Genomic DNA, 27,179 nt, shown 5'->3' on the forward strand with positions numbered 1-27,179 from the left:
CCCTTAAAATAAAAGTGGTTTGGTTCGGTTCTGGGAATTTGGACTCCGCACCGAACCGAACCGAACCGTGCTCAGCCCTAACCATGATGATGACAGATATATTATGCTGACCGTAATAGTGATTTTACTATAAATTATGCAAAGTATAGACACAATAAGCAAAACTTAAGATCATGATAAAATATATTGATTAAAATTGGCTCATGTGTTGCATATGCTATGACTTTTACAATAAGATAATATCGCATAATTCATGGCAGGAATCATGAAGGAAACTCTATTTGACCCAAATAAAAAATATAAAGATGTTTTAGCTTTTCCATTTTTGATCTTCAACTATAAAAGGACTCGTACGATAACAACAGTTTCTTGTACCTAAGTTTCTTAAATCCTTAAACCTGTCTGAAAACTAAAAAAATACAGCAGGAATGAAATTTCTTGTCGCGTTATTATTTATTTCTTTCTTTGGATCTATTCTGTGCAATGAATATCAGTCTATAGTATCTAAGGTTCAAGAAAACGGTGATGAGAATCAAGAAAAATGTGATTTTTTCACAGGAAATTGGGTTTTGGATTTCAAAAGACATCCTTTGTATAAACCAAATGAATGTCAGTTTCTAGGAGACTGGGAGAATTGCATAAAGAATGGTAGGTCTGATTCTCTATTTCAGAAATGGAGATGGCAGCCTAGAGACTGTAAATTGCCAAAGTGAGTAAATAGTTAATTTCTTAATTCTATGTATACCCTTTGTTTATTTAAGTAAAACAAGAGCTAATTAAAAATTATATATGTGTTTGTGAGGTAATTAAGGTTCAAAGCAAAAAGATTGTTGAAGAAACTGAAGGGGAAGAGGCTTATATTTGTTGGAGATTCTATACATAATAACCAATGGAATTCTTTAGTTTGTATGGTTCAATCTGCTATTCCATCAAGCAAGAAGAGAATTGACTTTTCAGGCTATCCATATGTTTTCCACATTGAGGTATCTCTGTTTTCCAAAAAAAAAAAATAGTAGTAACTACTAACTAGGGATAATGAACTTTAACATGTTTTATAATTTTAATACGAACTTCCAATTTTGGCATTTAAAATACGAAAAATCAATATTTGGCAATTTATAACACCAAGCAATTTTCCTATAAAAAAGGTGATGTGGACTCCGGAAATTAATCAGTGTTCCGAATTGAAAGAAAAAAAGATAGTTCGTGTTCAAAATTGTCAAATTAAAAATTCTAATTAAAATTCTAAAACACATTTCATGATTTGTTTTCCAAATCACCAAAAACACTATAACTATACCATTTTCATGGCCATAAAAAAACATTGCAGGCTTGAAGCCATCTCGAAAATAATAAGAGTTACTCAGAACATAGTCAAACAAAGTTAGCTGGCACTCGAGTTGCTGTACCACGCACTCCTTATAAAAGGTTAATTTGTTCCATATTATTTTGTAGGATCACCACAATGCTACCATAGAGTTTTATTGGTCGCCATTTCTAGTTGAGTCAAGTTCAGACCCTGTCCCAATGAGGGACGGTAAAACAATATCTGCAATAATGCCAGAATCAATAGCAAAGCATGGAGATTACTGGAAGAATGCAGACTACTTGGTCTTTGATTCATATGCCTGGTGGACCAAGCGTCCCACCGTAAGAGTATTGTAAGTTTTTACCACATCAAAAACATAGTATTAAGTCCAAAGGCCATATTTGGTTCTATTCCATTATATGAGGTTAATTGTATGATTGTGATTCAAGGCGAGGATCGTTTGATAAAGGAGACACGGAGTATGATGAGGTCGAGCAACATATAGCATACCAAAGAGCTTTAAGGACTTGGGCAAAATATGTGGAAGAAAATGTGGATCCTTCTCGAACCACAATATTCTTTAGCACAATGTTTCCTCAGCACTACAGGTATGAGATCTCATGCCATCTAAAAACGTTAATCTTAATTCTATAGTGCCTATCTAGTACTGCATGTCAAGAGTTCAATTCTTTGGCATCCCCAAATTTCATTAAAAACTCAGTAACTGGGATGATTAAATTAACGTACCTGTCAATGATCATATAGGAGTACCGAATGGAACAATCCGGCAGCAATTAATTGTTGGAATGAAACTCTTCCGATTAACATGTCTACGCCATTGCGTATAGACACAGACAGTAAATTTTTCACACTGGCTGAAGAAGTGACGAAATCAATGAAAGTACCTGTCCACTTCCTGAACATAACAACTCTATCAGAATACAGAAAAGATGGACATATGTCTATATATACTAATCAAGGCAGTAAATTGCTTACACCAGAACAGAAAGCTCACCTAGCTGATAGTGCTGATTGTGTTCATTGGTGTCTCCCTGGAGTGCCTGATACTTGGAACGAGTTGCTCTATGCACATCTTGTAACAGACTCTTGACTCTAAAAATTACTCTTCAATTCTTTTTTATTTTACTTTACATATTTAAACAATTGTAATTGCATTTCAGTTAAAAAATAAATGTTAATTGATGATAAATTCAATATAAACTCACAATTTGAGGTTTCCTAATACATCAAATGAATTGCTCTATGCACTCGGTCACAGCACTCCTAATCCTACTTATTAGAATCATTTCCTTTTTCTTTTTCAGCAACAGAATACATTTTAATAAACAAAATCCATAATGGAAATACATAATGATTTATTAGGACACATCAGACAAGCATTCACATTTACATCTTACAACTGCACAATGTAGTATTAGAAAAGACATTGCCACATGCAGACTGGTAGATCTTCAATAGGCCGGTCTGTTCATTTCCCAGCTTATTACCAGAAGATTGATAAGGAATGCACGGGTTCCACTTTTTACGACGCTTGATCTCGGTATCTGATGCAGCTAGTGAAACTTTACAAAATTGACTAATGTTTCAATGCAGAAGATGTCAAGTAATATAACTTAGGTCCTGCTCTTTCCTCGTCATGAGAGTGATTCCTAATGTTGAACTTTTAAAGGATGTACAATTTCGGCAGTTACCCATAAATTATGTTATAATAATAACCCAACTGCACAAGATAATGCTGTTCTGAAAGACCTCATCTGCTCACTTGAGAAGAAAACAATAACTTATCGATTTCACCAATGGCATTGATGTGAGTGGTCGGGAATAATAAGCGCAAAAATGGAACTGAAGATGATGAAAGAAGCTTGGGCTTCAGTTTCTCTCTTGCCATCCAGATCATAGATGGAGCTGGGACCCCGAACCATTGGAGATACCAGGAAAGAAGTATTAAATTCTTCTCTCCATGTGTTCCACCATCAGGCCATCTTGCTGAATTCAAATAGCAGCCTAAATCATTTTTCATTCCCTCGGAAATATCTAGGAGGACTTCTAATCGTTTCCCAAGAGACCCTAGAAAGATCGACTGAATAACGCCACCTTTTGAAGATGTCAACCTTCCACTCAAAAGAGCCTCATTGTACGTCAGTGCAAGCTGTAATCAAAATATTATGGAAGTGAGAAATTCTTAGGTGAAAAAGGTCCACCACGTATGATCATGAGCCATCCATTTAAAATATGAAACATGGGCTGATTATCTCCAGCTACCAATTAATAAAAGCCGTATTAATTTATTTATAAATGATGTAACTCTAATTATTTGATAGTTGTAGATTATCATGTCACGTGTCACATTTTAAATTCACGGATTATAATCTTACGTGATGGACTTGGTTTCACCTAAGAATTTCTCTGTGATAGTAACTTAAATTATAAAAAAAATTGTATGAAAGATGCTAGACAGTGTTTTTTAGATACTAGATATCTACTTTACCAGCTTAGACTTGCAGTCAAATTTAACACCAACTTTGAAATTCACTATGACTAATTGCCCTAAGACGTTGTTTGGTTTAGGGAATAAGCAAGAAATAGAATAGTTATTCAATGTATGAAATGGTTATTTCTTATTTTGGTTCATATAATAGCAATTCCATATATTTGTTATTCCATGATTTTTATGGAAAGTATCAACTCAAAAAGTAAATAATTTTCCATTTTTCTATGAATAGTTATTCCATTTCTTAGGAATAGCTATTTGATACCATGCATACTTCATTGCATGTGCCAAACATGGTCTAAGACTATGTTTGGTTCATGTAATAGGCAAGGAGTAGCATAGCTATTGTACATAGAATGGATATTCCTTACTTTGTTTCATGTAATACTAATTCCATGGAATTGTTATTTCATAATTTTATGAAATAAGTATCCTATCAAAAAGTAAAGATTCACTATTTCATTCCTTAGGAATGGCTATTCCATTCCATGAACTAAACACAATCTTAAAATGCTTCCTTGTTGGAATAAGTCTGGTTTTGCCCAGTTCATGTGTTAAGAATGAATTATGTGCATCCTATTCCAAAAAAAATGATCAAGTTGTATCAATAACAGTGTCGAGCAAAAGAAAAATCACCTTCATATTAGAAACAGTGAGCGAGTCTCGAAAAATTAAAGTACCACTAGTAACCTGGTCGACCATGGAGTCAATCGTAGTATATAATGACAAATAAACCTGCAAAACATTTATAACCGCAAAGTATGATAGCTGGCAACAAAAATAAAAAGAACAGCAGACTATATGACAATTTGGTCAAGAGAATCACTTTGTGTGAGTGATACTAAGTAAAATATCTGCAGAGGCTTACACTCTTACCTGTAAAAGAGCCGGCCTGTCCTTGCTAATGCACTCATACAATACTTGCAAGCAGAATTCCTGGAAATCAACATCAGATCTGCCAATAAATTGAGGAAAACCCCATTAAAGATATTCCCAACTCTAAAAAATATACTCCCTCCGTCCCAATAGAGTTGTCCACTTTGAGAAAAAAATTTGTCCCAAAATACTTGTCCACTTTCAAAAAGTAACTAATTTTTACACTCAATTTTCCTATATTACCCCTATTTAAAATCCACTAATGAATAAATTGAAAGTGGGTCCTATATTAAATAGGGGTATGACAAGAAAAGTAAGAAAAATTTTACAAAACCCATAAACAATAATTGCTTTTCTTAAACTGTGCGATAAAGGCAAAGTGGACAACTCTATTGGGACGGAGGGAGTATAAATTAATCCGGCTATGGCGAAGCCAATTATTCAATGTTGTATATGCCTTTTTCTTGTCTCTCATGATCAAAACTTTTTATCCAAGTTCGAATTCTTAAATTAATAAAACACTTAAACACTTTATAAATGATAACTGAAACCTAAGTGCAATCTAAGCCTAAGTCCCAGGGCATACTCCCCTTAAATTAGTAGGCAACGCAACAGTACCCAATTTGTCTTAATGCATCTTTGTCTGCATTAGTTTCCTCTCAAAAAGAGCAAAAAGCCCTGACCAACCATTGATCAACCTTAAATAAGACCTCAGAAAGAGCACTTCAACTATTACTAACCTTCATCAATTTCAAGTCCAATTTCCTCTCTTTACTTTTTAGCAGCAAAAATTAAAATCAGCAGAGCATTTTTAGTAAGCATCTAAATCTAATAACAAATTTTGAGTGGTCAAAACCAAATGGAATTCTCCAAGGTCGAAAGAAGTTAAGCTGAAGATTAAAGGATGCACAATAGCAGCAGTAAAATGGATTGTAATTTTTTTAAATTTACCTGCTCTTCCAAGACGGATCGCAACAAAGTTGTGCAAAGGCAATTAAGCTTGGATCAGAAGAGAAGGTACTCACTAACTGATCAACTGTAACAGCAGCCATTCCGTTGTTGCCACTGACAACCGGATTACTTGCCCTTGTACTTGTCAAACCAAATACCTGAGGGAGGACAAATTGGCAAATGCCCTATAACAAGGCATGGAACGAAGAAAGGATCTATAGGTGATTAAGAATAAAAAATAAAACAATTACCTTGTGCATTGCTCTTGACAATAGTGATTGACACCCAATGGGATCATCAACATACGAACAAGCTCCGACCTTCCGTTTGATGTAGAGAACACCAGAATTAAATGGATCATTCTTGTCCCCAAAACTCCACCACGGTTTATCTGTCAATCCAGCAATGAAATTTTCTTTAAATCTTCGATAAAATACTAGCACAAATAGGAGTAACAGTGTAGTCCAACCTTCAGGGACAAGCTCCACCACTTGAGGCCAATACCTAGGACCACAAACGCGTAAGCTCTTCAACTGCAACAAGTACATAACAATAATTAATTAGTTTCAGATCTATTATTCTAAAGGTTTGACCTAAAAAATGTGCTTAATTGATTTTAGGAAATAAAGCCATTCATTCTTTAGCAATGGATTCAGTTGTACATGTAAAGAGGAGATGAATCTGCTTGGCCAATTTCCATTGTCTGCAAAAAGATTCATCACATGCGCATACAGAAGATAGACATCAAATTTTAAAAAATATCATCTTGGTCACTGAACTTACAATAGCACGTTGAGGCAAAATACATGGAGTAACTTCGCAAAAACTTGTTTCTGCATAATTTTCAGTTTCCCTTATGGTAACTTCAAGAGGGGCATAAACAGGTAGACCGCTGTCAACATCAACAGTCTGAATCCAGCGAGCCTCTGTCGCAAGAACATATAGATGCCTAAATGCCTGAAATAGACACTCCCATAAGAATACAGATAGTTGGATAACATGTGATATATTCATGAGGCAATTTTGCTTTGCACTGAAAGCAAACAGTTAGTTTCGATTCTAATATCAGGTGAAATTTAACGCTTTAGTTTTATAGCCCCAAAAGTTAAAGATCATGCACGATTACTTTGGAAGCATTGCATAACAACCAAAAAGATCCTTTAAATATAACACTCTTAGCTCTCTGTTCAGTGAATGTAAGATATTTTTTTGCAACATTCATTCCTCAGAAATGCTTCCTTAGGTCAGCATTCAAGTACCTGAAGGTGGCAGCGGTTATCATTTGGTCCAGTAGGCAAGCGTGGGTAGAGAGTAATTAGCAAAGCAGCAATAGAATTGTTGCTCGTTGAAAATGTCCGTGTTCCTCCCCCAAGAAACAAGAAACCAATTGCCAAGCTCACCTAAAATCCAGTCGAAATTGAGATACCAGAAACATTAATCTACATAAATCAAAGAAGATGAGGCCATTCATCTTTACTAGCAGATGTCCAAATTAAATTAATCTTTTAGTCAATTACAATTTTGACCAAGACAACATTCTATATAATTTTGGAAGTAATGGAACTCCTAGACATATTTTGCTTCTCCAGCATATGTGAAATTGAAAACTAATCAGCTACATAAAAATTATACATCATAAATTATCAGCTTTTCAAAGTATTTGAAATATCCAGTGTGTGAAAAAGAAAAGGCAGGTTAATGCATACATCTGATCCACCAAGTGCTGAAATGCATAAATATTAAATACATCTAATACCCTAAGATTATACAACCCAGTTTAATCTGATCATGCATGTAACCTTGGCCTGTTTCAGGAGATCATGTTAAGTTTAGAAGAAAAAAAAATTATCATACATGTGACCTCATTTTGGCCAGCATCAAGAGATCATGGTAGGTTGGTCCATAAAATTTCTTTGAGAAATATCATGATTACTAGCAAAGGAACTTACTGCCATTTGAATACCATAATTAGCATGACCATCTGCTGAGCAACGGCCCCAAAGGAATCTTAGTAATCTAAAAGTTTGTAGATGTCCAGAACCAGCCATAATCTGCTCCCCATAAAAGCAGCACCACCATCACAAGTGTTTTCTCCAATTATAACAAATTAAATTAAGTAAAACATGATACTGACGATCTTCTGCATACCACAGATAAGGAGAGAACGATGAGATGAAGGCATATTTCCAACGTTCCCCTGTCAATATAACGAGACAGTCCCTTAACAGAAGTATTAGCACTTGTAGCAGAAACAGGCTTAATCTGCAGAAATTAAGTAGAGGTTTTATAATTTGCTATGATTAAACCAATAGGAATCTAGCTGAGAACCATCATGCATCATGAATTTAGAACCTCGTTTAGGAAGTAAACAGCATATCCATAGAGTAATTCCTGCACATTTCCATCCCTTGTACCAGCAAATCTCAAACCTGCCCATAAATAAGAACAATTATTGAGTTTGATACAAAAATACCAAGAAAGTACAAATTCAAGAAGCAGGTTAGCACCATAAATGCATGTGAATCCTTGAAAAATAAAATCCAAGGCAATCCAATCAACAATGACATATCATTTTCCAATTCTTTTCTGATATAATAAGTGGTGAGATCTATAACCCAATTTGATAGAATTGACAGTAAATAAATTATTTGACACAAATTTAGCTTTCTCCTATAGTTTTACCACTGCTAAGTCTCAATCAGAAAAAAAATTCTCCGTCAGAAAGACAAACAGAATTTTTTAGTTTGATGGAAGCTAGCACTAGTAAAGCTCCAGCACTAGATATTACCTATTGATAAAAACCATCAAAAAACTGTTTCTGAGGCTCCAGGATTAAGAAATGATAGTTATTTCAGACTCCCAAAATCTATATGCTAACATTACTGGTCACAACAAGACATAAGTTTAACTACTCAAATGAATATTATCACAGAGATATTGCCTATAAAACGACTAGCCAGCTGAAATTCAAGTACGCCCAGATCTTACTAAGCTGTGAAGAAAATATAACATTTGGTTGATCCCACTTTTTTCCAAGGCCAGTATAATAGATGTTTTATGTACTTACAGCTTACAGAAGTTATACTTGAAATAATTTAATAACCACATTTTGTATATGCTTAAAACAAAGACATTATATCCAGAAGAAGACATGTATCAGCTTAACTAATACATGCATTTTTGTGATAAGATTCTCCGAGGAGGTCAATCTTGCTCTAATTGAAAATTACAGATTCACTCTTACAGTTAAAATGTATCAAAATTGTTTCATATTCTAGCGAATGCATAACATCGTAATGTGTGTTTTATTTTTATCAGTTAGACTAGCAGAGTATTTACATTTTTTTCAAGTTGCTACAAAAATTTATCTCATATTTCACTAATGAATCATAGACTTGGTTTAATATTCATCAACCCTAGCTCTTCAAACAGTGCAGCACACGAAATGATCACCCTGCAAAAGAAATCTCAACCCTAAATGCAATAAACACATCAAAAAACACATATCACGTAAAATAACTGCAAATAAGTACCTAGGGAGATACATGCTCCAGTCACTATATTTACATATGCCTGGACAAAGGTTTCCGCATCCATTTCATCAATATCACTAGTGTCATCCCCAAGGTTTTCGACACCATTTCTGACTATCTCAGGAATCTGGGAGAGAATCCAATCTTTGGAAGGATGCACCCTGCCATATACAGCAGCCAACCTTGATTACATCCTGCCTTATAGAGAATATTTCAGTTTGTGAACCAACTAAAATGGCCAGCACTACCTGCTCCATGATACCAAATTCCGGGCAATGACTCGAAGCATAATAAAGTCAGGCCTCATATATTGCAAATCAAAATGAGTCTGAGGAATAGAAAGCCTCGATACAATAGTCTCTGATTCAGTCTGTTACAAACGCAAGAAAATTAGGACATCCAGAAATGTGCATTTAAAAAAATCATTAAGAAAAAATGTCTTAGAGCTTGGTGTTTACAGCAAGCTCAAGCAAAAGCTGCAGAAAGGTCATAAGAAACACTGTATACCTTTAAGAACATTAGAGCTAATGCAATCATAGCTCCAGGTGCAGTAACATTAACATTTACTGCTGCTCCATCCATCATCTAGGCAATGTAAAACAACATTAAGAGTTACATTTAGTGAAATTAACATTCTCATAATATATAGGTAATACAACCTGCCCAAGGCCTCGATTATGCTCATCAGTTGGTGGTGTTAAGAAAAGGGGTCTTTCCTGATTAAGTGAAAAAATTGAAAAGGAGAAAATCAGAAAAAATTAAAAGCAGCAACCTAGGGAATCAAAAACCTAAATATCTCATGTTAATTTAGTTCTAGATTCAATACATGGTAGCACCAGACAATATCAGAAGAGTTAACAGCATACATTATGAATTTCCTTCCCACCAATGTAGTTGAACAACCGATCAACCAAACTGTCCATAGAACCAAGTGCATCTTCCCCTCGACCTGGACGACCAGCAGAACTGATATAAAATATCTTCAAAACGGAAAATTGGCTTAATTTTAAATACTAGAAATCCAAGCCTGTATACCCAATGCAACGAGACCCAGTGCAAATCCTGCAGAAACAGCATAGCCCTCCCTTTCAAGTACATTGTCGCCGCCGCTTCTACGGCCCATTTCACCCTATGAGAGTGAATTATCAGGAAGCTAATTCATGGAATTAACAATAGATAAGCATCACAAAGAGTTCCCAAATACAACTATGAATAGAACTCCATAACAATATACGGTGTACATATGAAAATAGCTGGTACTGCAGGATGTTTTTATAAGAGACAGAATGCTTTAATTTTTTACAAATTGATTACACGAAAAACTACAGCAAAAATTAGTTATTCTAAAGAGGTTTGTTTAATATCAATTTTACCTCAAGCCCCCTAAAAAAGTGATAGGCTAAATGCCAAATTTATCCTCTTTAACTACTTCAGAAAAGTACTTCATCTAATTTGCCATATTATATACATATTATACAATTAAGTAGTAGTGAATAGGGTGCAATGACCCTCAACCTCAAAATCTCCACTAAATTACCTTGAACATAGGCTGACAACAATACACCTAGAAAAGAATAAGTAAGCACTTGTTTTCCAGTCCGGGAAAAAAATTAAACACAAACATGCAGAGGGATGTTGTACCGGTGCTATCATTCATGGATCGACAATGTAAGTTAATCATTTACCAAATCAAGCTGTAAGCATCTGATAGAAACATAAAAATAATTCAATGACTTTTCTACAGAGACCAACAAGTGATATGGGAGCAACCAGGCCAAAAAAAATCAACTTTGTATTAATACTAGTAGTGATAAGGTGCCAACAGACAACAGAGAATGAACAAATAATAGTTGGCTTTTTCTTATTCAGTAATATATGCATCAGTCGAACTTTTTAAGTTCATGCTCTTCCTGAACACTGAAGATAAAAAAAATCCCTATTAAATGTATATAGCACAGGAAAAACAAAAAGCATAATGGTTACATGGTGGATTAACTATGGGGAATACCAAAAGAATTTGCATTGTCTGTGGGTGCATCGATCCTTCATACAGAAGCCCAACGGACACTAATGCTGCAGTCTGGAGAAAAAAAAGAGAGTGCGGGGTTAAAACCAATATCTGAAACTCCACCAAATTAAACTACTTCATTTCCTTTCTCAATGATACGCCAGTTTTTTTTATTGCACAACCAATTTTAGTGCAACTTGGGCTAGCCATACTATTATAAAATGACAGGAAACTCCACTGTATTGGCATACAGAGACAGCCAGAAATCCCGAGTCCATCAAACGAAGCAACAACAGACTAGGAAGAATCAAGCTTGCTTGAAAAGACTTCAGGGGTTATGGTTTAGTGCACATATGATAACATATAAACCAAGAGTTGTTCCATTAATGTGTCATAAAGGTGAGTTTTAGTAACAGTTAATTGTTGATGGTCAAACACAGGAATGTGCGCATAAGCATAAAATGCAAGTTTTGAAACTGAAAAAGTAAACAGAAGCTTAATGAGTGATACCTGCAGAAGGGTTGGCAATTCCAAATCTGGAAATGAGGAAGAATGTCTAGCAGGTATGTGCACATAAAGTGACTGCCAAATGAAACAAAATGTGTTCAGTTCTATGAGCTAAGGGATCTGGAAAAGGAAGTATCTATGAACAATTTGAAAAGAATCTAGAGAAAACTAAAGTATGTCAGCAACACAAAGTGGCCATCTGATGGATAAGAAGAATTGATTAGCAAGTGATATTACTTTTGATACTGCCGGTTGCATTGTCCCCCTATAAGAAGCAGCCAGGCCAAGCATCAATCCTACAGTTGTACTCTCATGTTCCTATTGAAATGAAGAAATCAAGAAAACAAACAAAGATATAAAAAAAGGAATTAAAAAACAAAACATAAAGGTCAACGGCATCCTTGAACAATTATATTCTATTAATAGAGCAGGTTAAAAGTCCATAAGATTTCTCTCTCTCTCCACTAACTCCTACCCACACAGGAGAGAGCTCCCTGCCCCTGAACCCCAAGCTGCTCTTCAAATGCTTGCGTGAAAAATTGGATATTCAAGATACATTGTATGGCAAAATGTTGATAATATCTCTTGAATGTGATACGAGAATATGAATAATGAAGAAAACAAACAAACTAAGTAGAGAAAGAAAACAGAATCAAACCTGTGTGAAATAGGTGTAAATATCGGTAATAATTAAAACACGCAGATAGCCATGTAATCCTAAAGCAAGGAGAAGTCCAGCATGAATAGCATTTGGTTCCTCTGGTTTGTTATACATAATCCATGTCCTTGACACTTTTCCCTGCACATAATTCGATAAAAGATACAACCCAAAATTTAAGAATATAATATTTCTATTACTAAATCTAAAACTTGTACATAGGCACGTAAGGGAAGAAAACGAGCAAAAGCCAAAATTGGGATCATGAATTTAAATGATTATAAGATAATAATTGATATTCCAAAGCACTAAAATTTATGCAGCTATTGGACAAATGAAAAGCAAATACTGACCACGAAAAAAAAACTTTCTAAAACATAGAGTGTCGCTTAAAACGACGATTCTATCCATATCCTAGGTACAAATAATGTTAGATCTGACCTGAAGTGGGGCCAGTCTTAGTCCAGCAGCAACAGCATTATGAAACTCAGGCCAAGATTTAAGTTCTTGTATATTTCTTGTAGTCGGATCCAGATTAACCTATTATGAAAAGAAAAATTAGAGCATAAAACTATATAAGGAAAATTAAATGTGAAGATAGGACTAAAAAAATCTTGAGGAAAGAAGAGGATATCAAAAGAATGAGAGAAAATACAAACAGAACAGAGTAATATAGAAACAAGGGCCAGATTACAATTAGAAAACAGGAAAGTTTATCCTCAGAAAGGAATTCACAAAAGCAAAAGAAATAAAAACAGAAAACAGAACTTTTTGTTCAAATGATATAATTATATACAAAAGGGACATCCATATATCTACACAAACATCAGAAATCCACCAAACCTTGTTTATTTTATGCCTTTTGAAAGAAAAGAAAAATTCTCAGTTTTACAGGACCACCTATACTTCTGTACCACTAACATTGACAACTTTATTGCTAGCACCAACATCTTGCCAAACATAGCACCATCATAATAAAATTGAATTCACCAGCATCACCGCCGCCACCCTCAGTGTCACCATTTTTTCACTGCTACCGTTACCTACACTACTCGATTTGATAACTGTCCCCATCAACACCTACAATCTTCACTACACACCATCCGATCATTGCCGTAAAGAGCGGTCTGAGTACTATGATTCCCAGTAAGTAATATCTTATGCCATATATATAGCATATATATCAAAAGTAATGGGCAACTTTTGAAAACTTAATATATTAAGATATGAAGGCAACAAGATCTTATTTAACATGAACATATGAACCAAAAGAGCAACACAGATTAAGGACTTAAATATTTGCAACCAAAAAAAAAGGGAAAAAAACCATGAACATACAGTTGCATTCAGTAGGGCAGGCAACCGACCTGCTAAAACAAGCTTTGGGACAGCAAAGGCCTGCAAAAAAATTGAAGATATTCAAATAAGAGAAATTTGCATGCATCCTCAATGAAACTTAAATTGAGTTGGAAAAAAAATTGAGTTCAATTAATTAGAAATTGAGTACCTCTGTCAGAAGAGTTGATATTGTTGCCAAAGTAAATGCTCCACGGCCTAGAGGAAGAGCAGTCGTTCTCTGTGCCAGGTGCCACAATTGAGCCTTTAAACGAAGAAAGAAAATGAATAATTAGATGATGATCAACCATTGATAACCAGTGAACCATTAGTAAACAAAATGAATAATAATTAAAATACTAATTAGTAATTACAATAAAGATCGATATGTGTTTTGGCTTCTCATCAGAGAAAAATCGACTACTGAGAGTTTAGTTAGTCGCGATATTGACACTTTCCAAGCACTGGATAAACCCAATAAAGTTTGTGGGGCTAATCCCTAAAGATAAAAGAGGTGCGGCAAGCGCCAGTAACTCGAGACATAATGATTAGCTTTATTCAGTGGAACAAGTTTTACATTGATACTTCGATGACATAATCTTACTCCAATACTAGCAAGCCACTTGGCATATTTAAACTCATCGATCTAGTTTTTTCATGCTTATGGTTTGTCATCAAAGCCTATTTAATTTCCATGTACATGATTGTTTAACTGATAATAAATATAACAGAACAAAAATAAAGGAATTAATGGGACTAATCCACTTAACAAAGATTAAAAAATGAGCTCATATTTTTTTGCAGCTAATTCAATTAACCATATCCTAAGTAATTATGGTCAATTGCAAAGAGCCTCCAAAGTAGAAAGTATCTATAATCATCAAAATATCCAATCATCTCAACTGCTTAAGCTCACAACACTTTAGGTATGCAACTACCAAATGTGATATTCTAAGAGATATCATGCAATGTCCTTCGAGTAAACTCATACTACTATAACTTTTTTTATTATGTATAACTGAAGGTTAGAGGTATAGCACACAAACAATCAAGCATTATGACAACACTGAAATGACAGCAAGCAAAGTTACCTGATGGTAATCCTGATCAGAAGCACTTGGATTAACGGGCGTTTGGATGGCCACACGTTTTGCAGAGCACAGAAGACGTCTAACCTAAAATAAGTCAAGTAGCAAAAAAACACAAAATCTGAAATCATGCTAGCTTGTGTATATTGGTGCAACTTGAAAAGAGAAGTTGATAAAAACACAATATATCTAACAAACTATGGTAGTCACAAGATGTTGATAATAAGTATTGGGTACATATCACTTTCGGCATGTAATATGCACATCTTCAAGAATTTGAAACCCCGACCTAAATTCATACATGCATGCAATAGAAGATTATATTTCAATACTTACAAATTGCAATTAGTATCAATCAAATAGCCAATTCACCCAAAAAATCAAGAAGTTAGGTGTGGCTCCAACAATAGTTTGTTTATTTTTGTTAAAATATAACTATTGTTAAAACCTCACGCAACAGCTTGAAACTTGTGGGTGAATTGGTCATTTGACATGGTATCAAATTATGACTAAAAAAGTGTTTTAAAAACAGGACCGGCCGGTCGAACCGGTCGAACCCTGATCCGGCCGGTGGCCCGGTCTAAAACAGCAAAAAACCGGATCTTTTGGTTGGACCGGGTTGAACCAGATCGAACCGGGTTGAACCGGTAAAAAAACCGTTGAACCCAATTTTTCATATTTTTTTATAATTAGTTAAACCGGTTGAACCGGTTCAACCGGTTGAACCGAGAACCGGTGGCCTCGCCGGTTCGGCCACCGGTTCGGTTTTTAAAACACTGACTAAAAGGTCTAGAGTTCGATACTTGGCAGTCCCTATTTGGTTAATTAATAAAAAATAATAATTTGAGCATGTTAGAATTATAGTGTGAATACTTAGTGTGAATACATCATATATGGCAACATGTTTATAGGGATTAGATTAGCATGTTTATAGGGATTATATTAGCTTGATTTTAGGAATTGCTTTCCTTTCTCTTAGCATCTACTTGTGTATAAATACCTATTGATTTCTCTAATACAATTCATTGAGAATTCAACTCAACTTTAGTGTTTCTGATTACATGGTATCAAAGCTGCCCTAGTGTGCAGATCCTTCTTCTTTTTTTGTTTGCCCCTGTGCGCAAACAGTTCAGTTATTCAGTTCAGGAACTAGGGTTCAACTTTCCTTCTTGTGACCAATTTCTGGCCATCATCTAATCTCACCACCCCTCCCACAAGACTCGCCGTCCTCCGATCTGCCGGAATCTGCTGCTCCGGTTTCTGTTCCTCCAGCCACGCTCCAGCCACGCGCCGCCGCCTCCCGCCACGCTCAGCCACGCGCCGGCGAGTGGAACCACCTCCGGCCACCGGTTCATCTCCGACCGACTTCTTTCCATATCAGCACTTTATTTCCAGCTTACCCATCTGGTCAGTTTTCAGTTACTGAGAAATTTTTTTTTTGAACCTAAAGTGTGGGTAAAGGGCTACTGCTGTATTATTATTTTTTGTGATTGCTGAAATTGTGTTTGGTGTGATAGTATGGCTGATGGAAAGAAAAATGAACCTAATAAACCTATGGTTAGTGGTATTATGGCAGTATCTCCTAGGATTACTGATCATAAATTGACTGGGGCGTCCAATTATGTTGATTGGTCCACTAATGTTACGTTGTATCTTCGGAGTATCAGAAAATCACGTCATTTGACTGATGACCCGAAAACAGATGATGAAGATTGGATGGCTGATGATGCTTGTCTCTTACTTGGCATCAAGAACTCTATTGATGCCAAGATTGTTAGCTTGGTTCGTCATTGTGGGTATTGCAAACAAATTATGGATTATTTGAAGTCTTTGTATGCTGGAAAGGGTAATGTTTCTCGCTTATATGATACATATAAGTCGTTTTATACTACTGATCGCCAAGGGCAATCTGTTCAGGATTACTATGGGGTTGATTATTCTGACACTTTTTCACCAGTGGCCAAAATGTCTTCTATTCGCCTTTTTATCTCAATGGCAGCTAGTTCTGATTGGCCCCTACATCAGCTCGATATCAAGAATGCCTTTTTACATGGTGACCTTCAAGAGGAAGTTTATATGGAGCAACCACCAGGTTTTGTTGCTCAGGGGGAGTATGGCAAAGTTTGTCATCTTCGTAAATCTCTATATGGGTTGAAACAGAGTCCTCGAGCATGGTTTGGTAAGTTTAGTCAAGTAATTGAGAAGTTTGGGATGAAGAAGTGTAATTGTGATCACTCGGTTTTCTATAGGCGTTCCTCTTCAGGTATCATCCTTCTTGTTGTCTATGTAGACGATATTATCATTACTGGAAGTGATTTTTCAGGAATCTCATCTCTGAAAACATTTCTTCATGATCACTTTCAAACGAAAGATTTGGGAGCTCTAAAGTATTTCTTGGGAATTGAAGTATCAAGGTGCAAGAAAGGGATCTTCCTATCTCAAAGGAAATATGTTCTTGATTTGTTGGCAGAAACTGGAAAGTCTGGAGCCAAGCCATGTGGCGCGCCTATGACTCCAAACTCTCATCTCACAACAGAAGGAGAGCCTTTTGCAGACCCTGGAAAATATAGGCGTTTGGTTGGGAAGCTGAATTATCTTACAGTAACAAGGCCTGATATTTCTTATTCTGTTAGTGCTGTCAGCCAGTTCATGTCCTCTCCTACCATTGATCACTGGAATGCACTTGAGCAGATTTTATGTTACTTAAAAGGGACACCTGGACGTGGATTACTTTACCAGAATCATGGTCATACTGAGATTGAGTGCTTCTCTGATGCAGACTGGGCAGGAGACAAGGATGATAGAAGATCCATTACTGGTTATTGTGTTTTTGTTGGAGGTAATCTTGTTTCTTGGAAAAGCAAGAAACAACATGTTGTGTCTCGTTCTAGTGCGGAATCTGAATATCGAGCGATGTCTCAATCTGTGTGTGAGATTATATGGATTCGTCATCTTTTGTCCGAACTTGGATTCAAAATCAACACTCCAGCAAAGTTATTGTGTGATAATCAAGCAGCTATTCATATTGCTTCCAATCCCGTATTCCATGAACGTACCAAGCACATTGAAGTTGACTGCCATTTTGTTCGTGAAAAACTAGAAGCCAACATCATTTCTACAGACTACATTGGCACCAATGAACAACTTGGAGATATCTTTACCAAAGCTTTGAATGGGGTTCGGGTAAACTATATTTGTAACAAGCTGGGCATGACAAATATCTATGCTCCAGCTTGAGGGGGAGTGTTAGAATTATAGTGTGAATACTTAGTGTGAATACATCATATATGGCAACATGTTTATAGGGATTAGATTAGCATGTTTATAGGGATTATATTAGCTTGATTTTAGGAATTGCTTTCCTTTCTCTTAGCATCTACTTGTGTATAAATACCTATTGATTTCTCTAATACAATTCATTGAGAATTCAACTCAACTTTAGTGTTTCTGATTACAGAGCATAAGGTGAAATGGGCTTGTGTGCTTATTTGTTCAAGCTTCAAGCCCAGTGAGCATGAAATGTGCGGGGGGGGCTGTGTTAAGATATAACTATTATTAATGTAGTAAAGTCTCACCAAACAGGTTGAGATTTTGGGTGAATTGGTTATTTTACAATTTTAACACACTTCCGCATGCAAATGCCCATTAAACTTGAAACGTGAACAAACAAGCACACAAACTCAGCTCACCTCGTACAAATATTATAATTAACCACATGGGAATTGCCTGTTAGAAGTGGGACTTGATTGACCCACTTACTTCTATTTTGAATTCTGGTTCTTTTTATAATGACAATTATATGTCTAATGGATCAAGGATATTTGCGATTTCTTGCTTATATGAGTTTTTTCAATACCTCAATCTTGGGCTTAGTTACTAGTTCTAATTTGATACAGATTTATTTTTTTGGGAGTTAGTTGGAATGTGTTCTTATCTATTAATAGATTTTTGGTTCGCACAACCTATTGCATTGAATGCTAGTCAAAAGCATTTGTAAATGGTAACCAATATCCTATATTGGTTGTGTTTGAATGTGTATATATTGGTTGAGCATCTCCACTTAGTACCAATTGGTTTTAACTTAAGATGGAATCAAACACTGCCAAGGATCAAACTCTAGATATTTCAATTATAGAGACTATAACACCATATCAAATAATCAATTCACCCAAAAACTCAAGCTATTGGGTGAGAGTCCAACAATAGTTTTATTATGTTAACAATATCAATTAAGTTGTGGGCAAGTAAAAGGAAACCAAGCTGACCTCATTCCATCGCAGATCTCGACCATACTGCAACTTAGTACTGGAGTTGAAGATGTGCTCCATACCGTCCATCATTGATCCATCGGCAGAATCTCCATCTTCAAACTTGGAACCTTCTGATGCGCTTGAATCAGAAACAGTAGAAGGAACCATCACAGGATGCATCTGTAGCGTGTAAGGTGCAGATATGGAAACTAAATTCACTGGGATTTCAAGTTTTTTAGATTTGCAGGAATGCATCAAACAAGACATGGCCAGATCTTCACGGCCAAGAAGAACATATGCAGCTGCAGGCCAGTCAGTAGGAGGTGATTCCCGACATTTGTCCAACACCTACAAGAAAATTATGCAGCCATTACAATAGATGATACATTTAGCAATAAATGTAAAAAGAGACTTGTGAAGGCGAAAAAATCTTAAAATTGACAAAGCAATAATTGTCAAAAATGATCCTTCCCTAAAAATAAGGTCTACATTCCAAAGAGTAACTTGTTTTGAGGCTTGTCAGACTAATCAACTATACCATCAAATCTTCAAAAACAAAAACTTACATGTGCTTCGCTAATTTACTAATTGTGTTGACAATAAATAACGGTATTTGGTTATGAATCCATTCAACATTTTTTTTTTTGATCTTTTTCTGTCTGATTTAGTTACTAAATTCTACTACTATTCTTTTTAAATTTGAATTAGGAAGTTCTTTAACAAAAGATTTAGATTCTATTTAAATTTTTCCTAAAGTACAGGGAGATTTTCAAAAATTATAAATAAAAGAGAGGAAAGTATGGGTTAATATTTATTTGAAAGTTTTGAAATCTTTGATAAAACACAAAGAAGAGGGCGAGAGCACGAGATGAAAATGAAGCAAAATGGGAATACAAGTGGCTACAAGAAATTCTGCGAGGAGCTCGGCAGCTATGACATAGTAGCAGAGAAATGGAGAAGAGTGAAGGCTATCCATACAAAAGATTTAGGAACCAGGACAAACGCCAAAGGGAACGGAAGCACCCAGAGACAACATCAAATGATCAAAGATATGCTTCATTGTTGCTTACCTTCTCTGATCATCTCATAAATCTCGCAATACCAAAATCCAAAAGGACAATTAGTTTCTCACCATGTTTTCATAGAATCCAGCAATGCCTTCATTGATGACACAATAAACAGTCTTTACATATTCTCATAATTAGTTTTTACCTCAGGAAACACTATATAAATTTGCAAAATTCTTTAAAATAAATGTGAATTCAGAGTGTCCAGCCTACTAAAGAACAAAATAGCCGAACTTACATGTCTCAGAGGAAGAGATACGCCAGAAGGCAATAAGTCAAGCTGCTGCAATCCAAATCTCTCCCCAACCATTGCCAATACAGTAAGCTCCTCACAGGTGCAATATGATCCCATAGAAACATTGCAGAAAACACCAGAAGATAGTTGCTTCCCTATCTGTTTACCACCACATAATAAACTGTAGAAGGAGACAACCTTTTGTGCCAAGCTCACTACAGAGCTTCCATCCTTAATAATTAAAGGAGGGAGATCATTTTTATTAGCAGAATCACAGCCAAGTAGTAAACAGTTGCCAAGCCATCTAAATATACTAGGGGGGGTTTTTTGAGAAAGTGATTTTGTACATATCCCAATTTTCTTATGCAGACGAGGAAAATCACGAATATAATGATCTAAATAACTTCCGTGGCCAAGAAACTTGGCAATTTTGCATAGCAGAACTGCCAAAAGCTGCAAGTCCCTACAAGCAAAAACAATTGACTTGTTAAAAAAAATTAGAAAAAGCATCGTTATATTAGATAACCCAACACCTAGCAGTTTATAGAGGAAAAGAAAATTTTTCCACCCAAAACTGTATGTTCAGTAGTGAAAATAGAAAACATTTTGACATTTTGCAAGTATAAGATTTAAGTCATCTTAGATAGTTTCGTTCAGAAGAAGCAAATATTGAACCAGTATTATAGCAGTCTTCAGCAAAATGTTCAACCCATTTGATTATATTTATGCTTTCTGGTTTGAAAGCTAAGAGAAAAATACAGATTTAGTGCTTAGTGCACAAGTTAGCTTACAGGCTCAATATTTCTTTTATCAAGTTTACTAGTGTGATATGGGATAAAGAAGATATAACAAAACAAGAACAATATGCAACAGCAATAGTAGAAATTGAGCTCACTGATTACGAAGAGTATCCAATTTTAAATTTTCATAGAGCGCATGCAGAGCATCCAAACTCTCCTGTAATAGCTCAACATAAAATGATTCTTCTGGACTTTCTTTATCTTTCATATTTGGTCCAGAAGAATCAATTTCCCCAATATTAGGTGGTGTTGCAGAAAAATATCCACTCATGAAGTTAAGTTTTGCATAATTCTTGTGAAATCTGCTGTTAAGAAGAAACTCCCAAGATGAAAGCGGAAGTGTTCTGGAAGGCTTCGGAGAAACTGCACTGGATTTCATACACATTCTAAGTATTACACTAGAAAATGAGTCCCATTCAGACTCAACAGTAGAATCAGCCCTTGACATATAGTCAGAATCATTTGCTCCCCAAAGAAGAACAAGAAAATGATTATAAAAGCTGGAACTAAGCCCCTCAGCCATTGCTGTGACACAATCATTCACCAATGAAGATGATGGACTTCTCCGTAATACACATCGAAACATCTATCAAATTAACAAAAAGAACAGTCAGGTTCCTTACGACAACGGACCAACTTTCATCTGAAATTGAGAATTTATTGTAGCATTGAGCATGATACTATCAATATTTTCTTAGCAAAGCTCACACAAAGGAAGGGATCTCTTAGTCGTTTATTTTAAATAAGAGATCCATAAAACCAATTTCCTCTTTCTGCCTAGGGCCATAGGCAATGACTTAGAAACAGAAGCTATAATATGAAACAAAATTATCATAAATTAAACGATATTACAGATTAATGAACTAAAAAAGCAAATAAGTCAAGAAAGTTAAAAATCAACCCAACTCAAAAATGAACCTGAAAGAAAAGTAAAACAAAAATTGCAATCTTCCTTAGCAAGAAAACTTATTACACTTAAAAGTCAACATACCTGCCCATTATTCATTATAAGATTGACACGCCCCTTCACAGCATCTGCCAACCCTAAAATCTTTAAGTCATGGTGAACAGACACAGTCTGACCCTTAACCAAACTAGAAGGCATCATATACTTGCACAGGCATTGCTTCCCAGACTGCAAAATGACATATGTATCAGCTAACCACATGTAGACAGATTATTTAAGGAACCTCAAAGAAGTTTAGCAAACAATCCTCATTGTACAAGGAAAAATTGCTACCAATGTATTATTATAGCAGAATTTCTATGATCTGTTTAAAAGAAAATTTTGGGAAGAGTGCCAGACTGTTAGCATTAAAACTTTTCTTTCTGTTAATATGATAGAACAAATCATTAAAAAGTAATGTAATACTCACAAACACATTCCAAAAGCAAGGAATAGTAATATTAAAAATACTGTAATTTTGCACATGGTAAGCAACTAGCCAGCTTAACTGAATATCAGACATAATCGAATCAACTGGGACATGATAAACCGATTTATTACAATGAAAACACTTTTTTATAATCAAATTCTCAGCTGCAATTTAACTGTCTATATTACCATGTTTGCAAGATCAACAGGAACTAATTTCCGTTTGTGCTTGCTACCATCCACTTTTAACAAGATAATGCTTACTCGCATTCCTTCATCCATTAGTTTCTAACGTTCATTCTAGTATCTGGGAAGAAAGAGGATGGCGATGGGGTAGTGGGAGAAGAGGAGGGGGGGGGGGGGGGGGGGGTGTAGTATGATTTAAAACAATTACTTTTACTTTCAGAATTATCAGCATATTGTGCAAACCTTCAAAATAAAAGCCAAACAGAATAGGTACAAGGCATGAGAAATGACCAGTGCTAATGCTGGTTCAGAAATCCCGAAGAATAATAGATTGAAATGAATAAACCCATGTGCAGAGGAAGCCATAAAATTACAGATAGCAGACATCCAGTGAGAGAGGTTAAATAGCACCAAAGCGACCGTCCATAGACATGGTTCAAATATGCTCAGACAAACTTTTTAACAGTAATTTACACAGACGATTGTGTGTAGCTTACATAGAGGAGAATCGTGTTTTCTGGGGCCAAAACTATGATATCTGAATATGGCAGCAGTCCGAGTTTCCCTCTGACAATAAAAAGATCAATTGAATGGAGAAAATACGGATCAGGATGAAAATAAATGGAGAGAAAAACAGTGATGAAAACAAAAGAAGCCCTACCTTGGTCGTGTTACAGCCACTGGTGCAGCAGCAATTGCAGTAATACTCCAGCTCATGTCAGGTTTAACATCAAAGATAATCTCATTATTGATTTCAATACTTTGAAGCCTTACTGACAACAACTTCTTCTGTTCTTGAAGAAGAAAACAAACAACAGGAACAGCATCATCATCAGTTGCCAGAAATACCTGGTAAACATGAGCAAGAACAAATTGATTATTACACCAAATTTACTGCTCAAAATGACAAGTGTAGCCTGTATCACGGTTAATTCATCCAAATACAATTAACATGCACCAGAAAATTGATTAAAAATGTGGTGCTAAATGTTATAGAGTTGAAGTGAGAAGATTTTGAAAGAGCAAAGCTTGGTGAACAAAATAACTCAAAAGAGCACGAGATTTTAATTTTCTGAAAGAATAAAGTAGTAAGTACTGGAAAAAGATGAATCTTCAGACTGAAGAGAGTATCAACTGGCATTATTATGTCATGCAACTGAAGGCACACGGCTTAATTCTATAGAGCACAAGACATAGAACAACTGACAAAAAGGCACCTTACAAGCAGCTGCATGGGCACCCTTCCCTTGCCATATTCTACGAAGGGACAATTGTTTAGATAATACACCAACGGGAACTTCGTTAATGGGACTGGCATTCTCCTCTTCAAGGTTGGAATTAATGGCTTCAGCAACCCACACCGAATGTTGCAACTTTCCTGCATAAAATAGGCAAGGTCATATAGTGTAATGTACAAAACAAGATAAAATGGTGAGGAAAACAAAATACATAGTGTATCAAGTCAAAAAAAAATGAGATACCTTTGTTATATGAAGCCATTAGAGGAACTTGATCACTTGTCCAAATTGTTCTTTCATCAAAATCCTTTATTATGCTCAATTTTCCTCTTTCTTCAATATAAATTGACTGACAATGTTTCGGTAACATGGATTATTTCTGACTCTAAAATTTATTAAAAGCCAGATATGCAGAACATACGAATACCTGCGGCTCTTCCAGCAAATCCTTCAGAATCAGATGCGAGGACAATGTAGTTGTTTCTGGTTTGATCAAATTATCAAATGGACCCATAAAAGTGACATTATGTTGTGGACTCTGACCAATATCTTTTCGAGAGCGGAAAATATCACGTGCATCTAATAAAGGACTTGTTGATGAGAATGTAGGTTGGGTTGATGTACCTCCTTCAGCTGCTGGCTGAAGTAACAGACCAAATGGAAGAGGCCACATTGACGTAATAGTACGGGGAAGGGGAATGGATACTAATTCGCCTGGTAAAAGTTAAAAAAGAAAATTAGGAAAACTGCATGGTAAGTTCGGAAATGAATCAAGCACAGCCCCATGAAATCGAATGAAGAATAAAACAGTGGAACTAAGTTCCAGAATAAAAAAATAACAATCATGCTGCTTTAATGAACATAGAAATTAAATGAGCAGTATAGCAGGCAAAAAAGTATAAGATCGTCACACATAATTTGTTGCTATCAGTTAGCTGATGTCCAAATGAAGAAAGGACATGCACACAAACTTACACCAAACAACCAACATAACACTACAGTAAATACTTCGATTACACATATATCATAACTATTAAACATTCACCCTAATAACACATTATTGCAACATATTAACTCAATAATCAATGGATTATTCCTTCTAAGCTTACCTGATATGCTGCATACGGTTAGAGAATCAATTTGCAAGACGCAAAGCAAAGCCTCGGACGTTTCGCCAAGACGACACCAGCACGCCTAATATAGCAATCAATAACAGAATTTCAATGCTATTAATTATGAAACTATCAAGCATAAAGCACATGTTGCAAGCAACATAGGAGGCATAATTTCACCATTTTAACTGGCAAGGGAGACGTGAATCTCTTGAAAACTCGCGAGCCTATCGACCATGTTATCCTGTTATACACAACAATAACAAATCATTTATAAAAATGAGCTCTCAATTAATAATTCAAATCAATTATTCTAAATTCAAAATAATTAAAATTCAATTCAGTACAGACTACGCAGAGTAGCTTACGTGTTTCCTCGAATGAAGAGCTCGTGATCACACTGATCACTAAAAGGAGACTCGGAAATATCGGAATCGTTGAGTTCGCATTGGTCTCGGACGATTTCGGGGTCAAAGAGGAAGTAGTCGTACTTATCGGCGGCGACATTGGTATCGTCAGGCTTGCCGTCGAGAGCTTCAGCTATTAAGCCGTACGGCTTGAACTCTCCGAGTACTGTGAGTTCGCGAAGCATGGAATCGGTGAGTGAGTTGAGTTAGGTTAGCGAGTTGGAGGAATTTGAAAGAGGAAATGAGAAGATTGAAGTGAAGCGGGTGGGAAATTGAACTCGCTCCCGCTCTTTTTTTATTTTTCCGGTTTTGAGAAACTGCGTGTGCTGTCTTAAGCCCTAAAGATTTTTATTGTTTGGTTCACTGGAGATTGTTATCCTAGTCTTGGTTTAGTGATTTCCTGATTGGTTATGGCTTGGGCTCTAAACAAACGAAGCTGCATTCGGCTCAATAAGAGTTCGGTTCGTGCTCAATTGTATTATAAGTAAACCGATTTTGATCTTTGATCTTTTGTTCACTTATTTAATCGAGTCGAACATACACATAGTGTATTCTGCTCTACGGCTTCGTAAACGAACTTGTATATAAGTTTGATTAAAAGTTCATAAAAGAACTCATAAAGAGCTCGACAAAGAGTTTGTGAACCAGCTCGCTCGATAAAGAGTTTGTGAATTAGCTCGTAGTCAAATTTAACATAAATATTATTTTTAAAAAATAGCAAAACCACGTAGTTTTGAAAAAATAAAAAATAAATGTCTTTGTTTGTTTCTATTTGTGTTCGTTCATGAACACCATAAAATTGAAATGAACCGAATATAAACACCTTTTTCAAAACTCGAACGAACGTACCGAACATAAGTATCTTGTTCATTTAATGAACCGAACTTGCACTTCAAATTCAGCTCGGCTAAGTTCATCTACAGATAATTTTTTTTCTTAAATAAATTTTGTTATTGATGTTTTTTATATTTCTTTTAGTCTAAATCATTGATTTTTTTTTTATTATTTTTTATTGGTAAAGGAATATAAAGTCGATTTGGATGGCCCAATTAATGTCTCAGATACGCTCATCTTTTAAAACTTTTCATTTGCACTCTAAACTGGTAAAATCATTAATTTTATCCAAATAGGTCTTTTTTAGTTTCAATTGTACCCATAATTTTCATTTTTGAACGATTTTTTGAATTAAGGGATGAAATAACTAAATTTCAGAGTATTGTTATATTCTTTTTCATTTGAATAAATTCAAATCAATCTTTCATCTTTAAAAATTAATTTAAAATTTTAATTATCAAGATTAATTTAAAAAAATAATTAATTTAATTAAACCTAAATAAATTTATTAGCTATTATTATTTTTTTAAAATTATTAAACAAATTAAAAATTTATCATATTTATTTTGATATTTCAATCATAGTTGATGTTGTTTGTCTTAAGGAAGACAACCCAAGTTCATCTTCATGAAGGAAGACGATGGAAGACAAATTTTTCGTCTTCCATGAAGAAACATGGCAGACGAACCATATCCGGAGACAAAAAAAGTGGTGTTTTTTTATCTCACCATTGAAATTTATAAGATCACTCCTAATTAATTGAGTTTATAAGTTTATTTCAAACTACAAACAAAATATAATAAATATTCAAATGAGAGTGTTTTACAATATACATGTTTTTGAATTAAAGATTTTAAAGAAAGTACCTTTTTGTTGTTGTTGTTTCTAACCTGGAAAG

General features: G+C 35.3%; 2 protein-coding genes across 3 annotated transcripts; one reads left to right on the forward strand and one right to left on the reverse strand.

Annotated features, from left to right (window-relative positions):
- The first annotated feature begins 363 nt into the window (after window positions 1-363).
- Window positions 364-2,554, forward strand: LOC126662281 (protein trichome birefringence-like 30). Its single transcript, XM_050356207.2, has 5 exons — window positions 364-709; window positions 812-983; window positions 1,456-1,661; window positions 1,759-1,917; window positions 2,075-2,554. The coding sequence occupies exons 1-5, from the start codon at window positions 429-431 to the stop codon at window positions 2,418-2,420; spliced, it is 1,164 nt and encodes a 387-aa protein (XP_050212164.1). The 5' UTR covers window positions 364-428; the 3' UTR covers window positions 2,421-2,554.
- On the reverse strand, window positions 2,491-25,775 carry LOC126662280 (anaphase-promoting complex subunit 1). 2 transcript variants are annotated; one of them, XM_050356205.2, is made up of 37 exons: window positions 25,409-25,773; window positions 25,221-25,284; window positions 25,038-25,122; window positions 24,356-24,642; window positions 24,172-24,277; window positions 23,908-24,068; window positions 23,352-23,539; window positions 23,188-23,257; window positions 22,121-22,264; window positions 21,225-21,715; window positions 20,333-20,792; window positions 19,043-19,375; window positions 14,781-14,864; window positions 13,862-13,954; window positions 13,693-13,752; window positions 12,796-12,894; window positions 12,355-12,495; window positions 11,934-12,014; window positions 11,700-11,771; window positions 11,190-11,261; window positions 10,217-10,310; window positions 10,048-10,130; window positions 9,841-9,897; window positions 9,689-9,766; window positions 9,430-9,551; window positions 9,182-9,342; window positions 8,001-8,077; window positions 7,797-7,910; window positions 7,598-7,699; window positions 6,908-7,048; window positions 6,432-6,605; window positions 6,118-6,181; window positions 5,900-6,039; window positions 5,649-5,806; window positions 4,698-4,776; window positions 4,458-4,556; window positions 2,491-3,479 (listed from the first exon to the last, which is right to left on the reverse strand). In XM_050356205.2, exons 1-37 carry the CDS (start codon window positions 25,630-25,632, stop codon window positions 3,081-3,083), a joined length of 5,457 nt encoding a protein of 1,818 aa, XP_050212162.1. In that variant the 5' UTR covers window positions 25,633-25,773; the 3' UTR covers window positions 2,491-3,080. The 2 variants fall into 2 exon arrangements, with proteins under 2 accessions (XP_050212162.1, XP_050212163.1); XM_050356206.2 differs by lacking the exons at window positions 2,491-3,479; window positions 4,458-4,556; window positions 4,698-4,776; window positions 5,649-5,806; window positions 5,900-6,039 and adding an exon at window positions 6,311-6,351 and having other exon boundaries at window positions 25,409-25,775.
- Window positions 25,776-27,179: the final 1,404 nt, after the last annotated feature.

Source organism: Mercurialis annua, linkage group LG8 (genome assembly GCF_937616625.2).
Source record: "Mercurialis annua linkage group LG8, ddMerAnnu1.2, whole genome shotgun sequence".
NCBI lineage: Eukaryota > Viridiplantae > Streptophyta > Magnoliopsida > Malpighiales > Euphorbiaceae > Mercurialis > Mercurialis annua.

What these genes read in the sequence shown, in the direction of transcription:
- LOC126662281 (XM_050356207.2), top strand. Translation starts at nt 429, where the DNA reads ATGAAATTTCTTGTCGCGTTATTATTTATTTCTTTCTTTGGATCTATT. An exon ending in CATATGTTTTCCACATTGAG is followed by an intron (nt 984 to 1,455) that starts GTATCTCTGTTT and finishes ATTATTTTGTAG; the next exon opens with GATCACCACAATGCTACCAT. An exon ending in CGTCCCACCGTAAGAGTATT is followed by an intron (nt 1,662 to 1,758) that starts GTAAGTTTTTAC and finishes TTGTGATTCAAG; the next exon opens with GCGAGGATCGTTTGATAAAG.
- LOC126662280 (XM_050356205.2), bottom strand. Translation starts at nt 25,632, where the DNA reads ATGCTTCGCGAACTCACAGTACTCGGAGAGTTCAAGCCGTACGGCTTA. An exon ending in TTATAATGAATAATGGGCAG is followed by an intron (nt 21,716 to 22,120) that starts GTATGTTGACTT and finishes TTAATTTGATAG; the next exon opens with ATGTTTCGATGTGTATTACG. An exon ending in CTGCCCTACTGAATGCAACT is followed by an intron (nt 12,895 to 13,692) that starts GTATGTTCATGG and finishes TTTTCATAATAG; the next exon opens with GTTAATCTGGATCCGACTAC.